The 8794-nt window shown below is 43.9% G+C and overlaps 1 protein-coding gene across 3 annotated transcripts; it reads left to right on the top strand.

Annotated features, from left to right (window-relative positions):
* Positions 1 to 360: 360 nt before the first annotated feature.
* Positions 361 to 5026, top strand: LOC119294612 (transcription factor bHLH25-like). Of its 3 annotated transcripts, none has more exons than XM_037572827.1 (4): positions 361 to 472; positions 609 to 1236; positions 1315 to 1731; positions 4822 to 5026. In XM_037572827.1, the coding sequence occupies exons 2-4, from the start codon at positions 652 to 654 to the stop codon at positions 4918 to 4920; spliced, it is 1101 nt and encodes a 366-aa protein (XP_037428724.1). In that variant the 5' UTR covers positions 361 to 472; positions 609 to 651; the 3' UTR covers positions 4921 to 5026. The 3 variants fall into 3 exon arrangements, with proteins under 3 accessions (XP_037428724.1, XP_037428725.1, XP_037428723.1); XM_037572828.1 differs by having other exon boundaries at positions 382 to 472; positions 606 to 1236; positions 1342 to 1731; XM_037572826.1 differs by having other exon boundaries at positions 382 to 472; positions 606 to 1236.
* The last annotated feature ends 3768 nt before the right edge of the window (positions 5027 to 8794 follow it).

Raw genomic sequence — 8794 nt, 5'->3', positions numbered from 1 at the left:
ACCCTCCCGGGCCGCCACCGGCCGCCAGAGCGGCAGACAAAGGAGAGGCAAATCTATGGTCTCACCGGCAAATATTAGAGGGGAGAGTTTACCCTAGCCACCAAGGGATAGGGGAGGTAGAGAAACCCCAGATAAACGAGCTAGGTCAAATCAACACATCATGCATGGACATCAACTCTTGTATTTTAGTTTACCTAGCGTACTGTAGGGGCTGCAAAATATCATTTTCACCTGATTTAGGCGACATAACCAGATTTGGTTGAAAGGATTGTTTTCTCCCATGCATTATTGGCCCTCTGGAAAGGGAGGAGCCACTCAGAGGCCTCTAGTACTGCAGTGAACTGCGGTGTCACTGCCCTATATAAGGCAAAACCTCTCCGTTGCTTCTTTGGGTAGCGCTGCACGCTCACTGAATAATTTGGAGGGGATTTGCTCATCATAGCATCTTCTGCAAGCTTAGGAAAGATTTGAGGTAATTAAGTCTTAAGTCTCCTCTTATAGTAATTTATGGATAAGTCTTCTGTATTACATTCAGTTTGGTTTAGAAGGTTCTTGTAAACTTTTCATCTATCTAGGTTAAACTGTGCTTTTTCTTTCCTAATTAGAAGGTTCCTCTCCATCATTTGCATCCATCCAAATTAAGTCGGCGACATGGACGACTTGGCCCTGTTCATGGAATGGGCCATGGACTCGCTGGAGCAGGAGCACCCAGACCCAGTGGTGGTCGTTAGTGGCGACTCCGGCGACGCAGCCTTCCCCTCGCTTCAGGCGCTCCGTGAGCAGCGTCTCGTCTTCGAAGAGCTGATTACGGGAGCCAATCCGGCAAGCAGCGGGAGCTCCGGCGAAACCACAGACGGCAGCGGAGGCTATGGTGGCAATTTCTCGTCCCCGGCGGCCATGGAGCACGACGTCTGGCCCCTGTCCCCGAACTCGGCCAGGTGCGCTCCGAGGCTTTGCAGGAACGGTGCGGGCACCAGCCTTCCCGTGATGAGCTGGAATTTCTCCGCGCTGCCGGCCAGTGACGGTACACTGGACAGCGGCAGCGCCGGACCTGTCGTCCCGGAGACGGGGTCGCAGCCCACGAGGAGGGCCGCCGCAAGGAGCCCCACCGGCACCGGGCCCGTGTCGTCGGGGCCGCCGTACGCGCAGGACCATATCATGGCGGAGCGCAAGCGCCGCGAGAAGATTAACCAGCGCTTCATCGAGCTCTCCACCGTCAACCCCGGCCTCAAGAAGGTGCGTACTCCGATTTGCTTCAACACCTGCTCTTATGTTAGTTCTTCTTCCCCGTGAAAACAAATCATCTCAGTGTAGATCCATATACGTATACGATTGATTCAGATGGACAAGGCGACGATCCTTTCCGACGCGACGAGGCACGTCAAGGAGCTGCAGGAGAAGATCAAGGCCCTCGAGGCAGCCACCGGCCGCGGCAGCAGGAGCATCGAGACCGTGGTACTCGTCAAGAAGCCCTGCTACGCCGCCGTTGCAGACGAAAACGGCTCGCCCTCGTCGGCGTCGTCGGGGGCGCCGGCTTCGAGGAACCCACTGCCGGAGATCGAGGTGCGGTTCTCGGAGACCGGCGTGATGGTGAGGATCCTGTGCGCCGCCGCCAAGGGGGTGGTGGTGAGGGTGCTGTCGGAGGTGGAGGAGGGGCTCCACCTCACCGTCACCCACGCCAATGTCATGCCCTTCACGGCCTGCACTGTCATCATAATCATCACGGCCAAGGCAGGTTTTCCTTGATTTCACATTTCGGTCCAATATAGGGCCTGTTTGTTTCATAAGTCCCAGGACTTTTTTAAGTCCTAACTTATAAGTCATAAGTCCCTACCTGTTTGTTTACATCGACTTATAAGTTCCGAGTCCCTGCCTGTTTGTTTACAGGGACTTATAAGTTGATAATCATTTTTCATACAAACGAATTACAGAATAGTGACAACCGAAATAACACTTGTTCATACAAACAATTAACACTTGTTGATAAGAACCAAAATAATAGAGAGTACATAACAACCGAGATAAAAGAAATTACAAGCGAACAACACTTGTTCATATCATTGTTGTTTCAAGGACCACAACCCATCATTGTTGTCATCATCATCTTCAAAGCCTTCATTCTCGTCGACATCTTCTGAAGACGCAGCAGTTGACGACACACGTTGCTTCCCCGCATTTTTTCCTCTACTGCCGGCCGCTGAGGACCCATTGCCTCGACCTACGCCGCGTCCGGTGACCTGGGACGAGGTCCTCCCACGCCCTATGACGCCTCCCTCAACGGCAGCTGCGGCCGGGGCGACGAACGGACGCAGGTTAGAGCCGCCTCGGCCTCCGATGTTCAGAGACCGGCTGCGGCCTCCTCCGCCCTGGGGTACGGGCCTCCCACGACCACGTCCAACCGGAGGAAGGCCATGACCGGCCGACTGGTCAAAGAGAAGTTGTTGGTACGAGCCCAACTCCGGGAAGACGTCCATGTTGTTGTTGAGATCCAAGAAACCCATTCCCCTCCCGAGATTTCCACCGGCGGATGAGCCTTCGGGTGCCTCCTGAGACGAGGGGAATTGAGAGAAGAAGGGGATCTCGTCTTCCTCGCCGGCCATGGCGGCGGCTGTTGAAGCTGCCGGCGGCGGCGGCGATTGGTGCGACGCGAGCGAGGCGACGAGGGGAACCGAGGGGGCGATGCGGTACGAGGCGAACGAGCGGCGTGGGGCGATGCGGTACGCGAGGCGAGGAGGGGATCGAGCGGTGCGGGTCCAGATAAGTCCCAATAAGTTCCTCCCTGAGGAGCTTATTTGATAAGTCCCTAATCACCCCAATAAGTCCTAATAAGTCCCTCCTGTTTGGTTTGAATTGGACTTATAGGGACTTTTTTAAGTCCTAAACCCATAAGTCACTGGAAACAAACACCTTCATAGACAAAAAGAGTAATGGTACTTCCACGTAAAGAAAATTACCTACGTGTTCTACGTAAGCCGCCACATAATTGTGATTGGAGAAGGGGGAGGAAGCTAGGGGCCCCACCCACCTGAAAATGTGTGTGTGCGTGGGGCTAGGAAGGTTACGTGAAACATTTTGCAAAGCTACATAGGTCTAGGATTATCGATCCATAAAAGTCGAGTAAGATTTTTCATGTCTAATCATATTTGATCTAGCTCCTTTCACTTATCAATGGCCTAGCCAGACTTATCATCAACCGAACATATATGATACTCCTCTGTTCACTATTATAAGATATTTTGGATATTTTAATACGAACTATATACAAACTGAAATGAATGAACAAACACACTAAAACGCGTTTATATACATCTGAACCAGAAAAAAGTTAGAACATCTAGTTAGCGGAGGGACTGTATTCCATTGGTAATCAACCATTGTTACACTCGCTTCATAATGAGGTATTCTCAATATATATTAGTAATTATAATTATTTTTTAATATAGTTTCAGGGCATGAAATTTCTACACTCACTTCTACATGTATCTCAAAATGTGGACATCTGACGGCTAATTAGAGCATCGACTTACATATAGGACAATCTCAAATGACTTAGATATACCTAAACCGGAGCGATTAGCAACTTGGACCAAAAAGACATTCATGTCTCGAAGACAATGTGATTTCAATGCTGGAAAGTTCTGTTTTAAACTGGGCTGTTACATAAAACATATATTCATTGGTTTAAACCGGCCAGTTGGAACCTTTCAGCAAAATAAAAATTGAACCCAGCAAAAATTAAAAATTGGATATCATACCGTCATAGTTGTACTACGATGGCCTTAACTAATGTCGCGTACAAAATACATAATCTCTCCCGCATTATGAGGAAGCTTCTTAATTTTCTTAATTTGCAAGACATGGTCAATGCATAGAATATTCCACAAACGTACTCCCTCCGTTTTTATTTAGTCCGCGTATTAACTTTGGTCAAAGTCAAGCTTTGTAAACTTTGACAGAGTTTATAAACAAAAACATGAGCATATACAATAACAAATCAATACCATCAGATTTATTAATAAATGTACTTTCACATCATATAAATTTGATATGGTAAATGTTTATATTGTTTTCTATAAACTTGGTTAGACTTTACGAAGTTTGACTTCAGTCAACTCTAATATGCAGAGTAAATAAAAACGAAGAAAGTACTATCGTAGAGCCTACATATAAGACAACCACAAATGACTTAGATTTAGCTAAACCGAAGCGATTAGCAACTTGGCCCGGAAAGACATTCATCTCTCAAAGACAATGTGATTTCAATGCTCGAATTAAACTGGGCTGTTTACACTGAAACATATATTCATTCTTTTGGCTAGTTGGAACCACTCAACAAAATAAAAATTGGCCCAGGCAAAAATTAAAAACCGGATATCATACCGTCATAGTTGTACTATGATAGCCTTAACTAATGTTTCGTACAAAATCCATAATCTATCCCGCATTATGAGGAAGCTTCTTAATTTGCAAGACATGGTCAACATGCATAGAAAATTCCACGAACGTACTATTGTAGAGCCTACATATATATTTTGATGACAAGTAAAGCTACATTTATGGGGGATTTGTTATGGACCGTACCGACGAGCTGACATGGCGAGATTTGGTTGGAGAATAAAAGGGTAGTGTCTGTAAATGGTTTAGCATTTTTTTGTTTGATGACCAGTATTTATTGAACAAAAACATAATTCTCAATCTAGCCAATCCTGCATGCTCCCCTGGGAAAAAAGCTAATCATGTTTGTTCATAAGTATTATATTCATCTGAATGAAGTAAGAGAATACAATGCTGGTCAATAGCTAGTTTGCATTTTGTTTTCAGGTGGATGATGGCTTCACCGTTACAGCAGAGGAGATCGTAGGAAGACTCAACTCTGTGGTGGAATTGCATAGCAGCTGCACTTCTACCGAAGAAAAATGAAACAAGAAAATATAACATGTCATATGTATAGTACGGAACATATTATCCTGTATAATTAAATTTGGAAGTGGTGAGAGGGAGTGCATGCAGGCATGCATATTTCTGACGAGAATGTCTAGCTGAACCATACATTCACATGTTTATGTTGGTGCAACGACAACAACGGCAAAAGCTTGCTGAAAGATCAAGCCAAGTGGATGATTCCAAACGAAAATGACTGGCGTCTGGCTGCACGCAAACTGTGGATATTCCTTTCCGAATATTCTGGTAATAATATCCATTCATCACGCGTGTACTATATACGTGAGGTAAATACACCGGGAGTCTTAGAACTTACGCGTGATGGTTAGTTTGGTGCACAAACTTGCAAAATACGTCTTTCTGGTCATAAAACTTGCGCGGACGTGCAAATACGATCACATTTTCTGTATGAGTGTGTATTTGCTGCCTGCGTGGAACGCCAGCCTGGACAGGGCCCATTGTCAGTGGCTGGGAGCGGCTGAAATGCAGTGCACCTGATTTTTCTTTTTGCAGAAACACCCTCAGTTGTTTTTAAGTTCATACTACAAGTCAGTGTATGGTTTAACAAATCGAGCTGCAAAAAAAGAATCGGTGTGGGATTGAACAGGCGCCATGTCACTTTTGTGCACGCCTCCAAACCAACCCACCTGATCTGCTTGTGCTTAATACAGACGGCTAATGTATACTGTATATTCTTTCGAATAAAAGTACGCATCCTGAGCTATATTTTCTTTTCTCTAGATTTTAAAATTTGAAATTATTTGGATTCAAACAAAATTTCTGCTGATTTTTCCGAAAGAAAATTACGTACATTCATTCCACACTAGAACTAGATTTTCTTTGATTTTGCGGGTACAGATTGTTGGAACATTAATATGACACCAACTAGTTGAAAATGGCGAAACATGGCGAGACAAGAAATGAGATACCAACTAGTAGTACTGCAGTTGGAGGACCCACACCGACACTTTCCGATTGTCGGAACATTGATATTTCCATTCCAGCATCCGAATCCAGTTTTTTTTTCTTTTTTCTTTTTGCCGGTACAGATTGTTGGAACATTCATATTCTCCACGACGTGTCGACGTCGATGCCAAGAGACAAGGGTACTGGCCCTCTGCATTAGCGGACTGATCAGTGAAGTTCTGATTTTGAAGGTTCAAACTTATTACTTATATCAGCTGAATATACCTGTAGCACATAGTGTACCATGGTTTTCCGCCAGCAAGCAAGCTCATAAAGTTGCTTTGGCTCGATCTCCAGCTGCACTGTGATTGTACGACTTGTTTCATCAAACTAGGGATGCAAGTGGACCGCGTCCCCGTATGTACGCCCTCGACCGCCGAATACGAACTAATACATCGTTGCTTTAATAATGAATGATGGTCAAATTACACCCCTATCTATGTAGGGATGAAAATGAAGTGGAAACGGACGGAACTGCGTGCTGCTATATTTGTTTTCGTATATTTTGCAGAAGCGGAAACGCATACAGAAACCGCGGAAATAAATACGGAAACACATATACTATCAAAAACGTACACATAGCAAATACAAAGCGGACATGGAACAAAAATGACTATTGACCGGAACATAAAATCGCCTTGAATACACACGAGAAAGATTTTTTTAATGAATTGTTAATGGCTAAACTAATAAAATTATTATGTTAGCAACTTATGGAGTGCGGCGTTTCGGTGCTCAGGCTCATCTGCATCCGTCCAGGAAAATATCACAAAAAATACAAAACAAATTCAAAAAATTCAATTTTTTTTGTATGGTAGAAAATTTATCACAGGAGGTCCGCTAAAAATTTGAGATCATTTGGACTTCTGAGAATTTCTCAGCAAAAAAGCTAAATCGGGTAAGAACAGTGCATGGACAGTAAACATTTTTATAGGCCTTGAATTTGTCTTTTTTGCCGAGAGCTGCTCAGATATTCAAATGATTTAAAAATTGAAGCGTACCTCACGCATCAAATTATCTACCACACAGAAAAATTGGAATTTTTTGAATTTTCCTAATATTTGTTTTGATTTTTTTCCATATGGGCGGATGCAGCTGAGCCTGGGCTCAGAAGTGGATTACCGCAACTTATCATAATATTGTAGTAGTACTGGACAATAGCGTATAGGGTCAAGCTGAATACATGTGTGGTAATAGAAGTTGGACCTCAAATGATCCATTCTATTCATTGTGTCATTTTTTGTTGTTTGGTGATTCGGCGGCAAGGCACCTATAGGTCTATAGTAAAATGAAATTTTCATATTCACAGAAACGGATAGTTCCATTTCCATGCCTGTTTCATCGGGAAATACCGTTTTTTTTCGTATAAAAAATTTCCATTTTCACTTTCTTTTTGCAAATTTCATTTCCGTTTCCACTTTTCCTTCGAAAAAGCAGAAAGTTTCCACCCATTTTCATCCCTACCCCTACGGATGTGTGTGGACGTTGTCCGCCTGCATCCCTACTTTAAACACACTACTTAAGGAATCATGCAAAAAGGATAAGTTGCGAAAGAAAAGTTAATACAATAGATCTTCAAAAACACTAACACTCACACGTGTGGCAACATTGCAACTCGCCCACACGCCTGGATCACCGTCCAGTTAAGTTTGCACGAATCTTGACAAGGCAATTTTTACGTGCCACGTAGGACAAGGCCGGTGTGTGGGCGTTGAAGAGGTCGCCCACACGCCCCACAGCACACGGTTGCCAGATGCGTTGTGTTGGCGAATTAGTTTCTGCTCACACAACCACCACCTAGTCCACGCGCGTGTGGGAGAACTGCTTTTCACCCACATGACAGTCGTACGTTGTTGGATGGCAACTGCAGTTGCGCGTACATGGCAACTAGGTAAACACACATGAAAACTATGATTCGTTTGCTAGACGGCAACTGCAGTTGCGCATACGTGACAATCAGGTAACAGACATGGCAACTGTGATTAACCACACGTGGCAACTAGATAAACACACATGGCAACTATTGTTTAACCATATGTTACAAGTAGTTAATTAATCACACACGACAACTATGATTTGATTACACGCGGCAACTACCATAAATTAGACATGGCAACTTTAGTTAACCAAAACAGAGAGAGTTGCCATGCTTTTACAACCATATTTGCCATCCCAGATAACTACATCTGACATCCCGGATAGTAACTAAATCGTCATCCCGCGGGTACCTATTGTAGCTGCGTCAGGACGTGTGGGCTGCCCCCCGCTCATGCCACACACGGTGTGTGGGCGATTGCCTATTATGCCACACATGTGGTGAATATCGAAGTCCTAAATCTTCTCTGATAACAATCAGTTTTATCCAATATATTTGATCACATTCAGTTTTATCACACTTCACCATACATGGCATCTCATCAACCACACGACTTGTGTTTCTCTTTACATGTATGGGAAATGCTACTTACGGTATTTCTCTCAACATGCATGTTGGGCTATATTCAAACTTTTTTCTTTCTACTTTGACTTAAATATGTAGATTCGTGAGGTGAAAATAGTATGTTAAAGATAGACTATTTTTGCGAAAAAAAATTAAAGGTGGACTTATCACACAAACAGTTAGTTTCTACAAATATGTTCCTATAAATATTAATGGGGACGGTGTAAATATCCAAATGGTATTTATGCAAAGATGGAGTAAATATTACATCATGTGAAGGGACAAGAGTACTATCTAACTGACAAGCTCTTTTAATGTAATCTTACCATAATATAGCCCTTTGCCGATAGAGAAATATTAGTATTTTGTTGTTGCCTTATAAAAAGTTGGAGTGGATTGATTTTGGAGCCGTTGGATTTCAATCGAACGGCTGGCCTCTGCTTACTC

The sequence above is a fragment of the Triticum dicoccoides genome, chromosome 4B (genome assembly GCF_002162155.2).
Source record: "Triticum dicoccoides isolate Atlit2015 ecotype Zavitan chromosome 4B, WEW_v2.0, whole genome shotgun sequence".
In the NCBI taxonomy this organism is placed as follows: domain Eukaryota; kingdom Viridiplantae; phylum Streptophyta; class Magnoliopsida; order Poales; family Poaceae; genus Triticum; species Triticum dicoccoides.
This window is presented reverse-complemented; position numbering and strand designations above follow the sequence as displayed.

Bases quoted from the DNA above. Each gene is read 5' to 3' on its own strand.
- LOC119294612 (XM_037572827.1), top strand. From the start codon at position 652: ATGGACGACTTGGCCCTGTTCATGGAATGGGCCATGGACTCGCTGGAG. The intron at 1,237-1,314 runs GTGCGTACTCCG...ATCTCAGTGTAG, and splicing joins TCAACCCCGGCCTCAAGAAG to ATCCATATACGTATACGATT. The intron at 1,732-4,821 runs GCAGGTTTTCCT...TTTTGTTTTCAG, and splicing joins TCATAATCATCACGGCCAAG to GTGGATGATGGCTTCACCGT.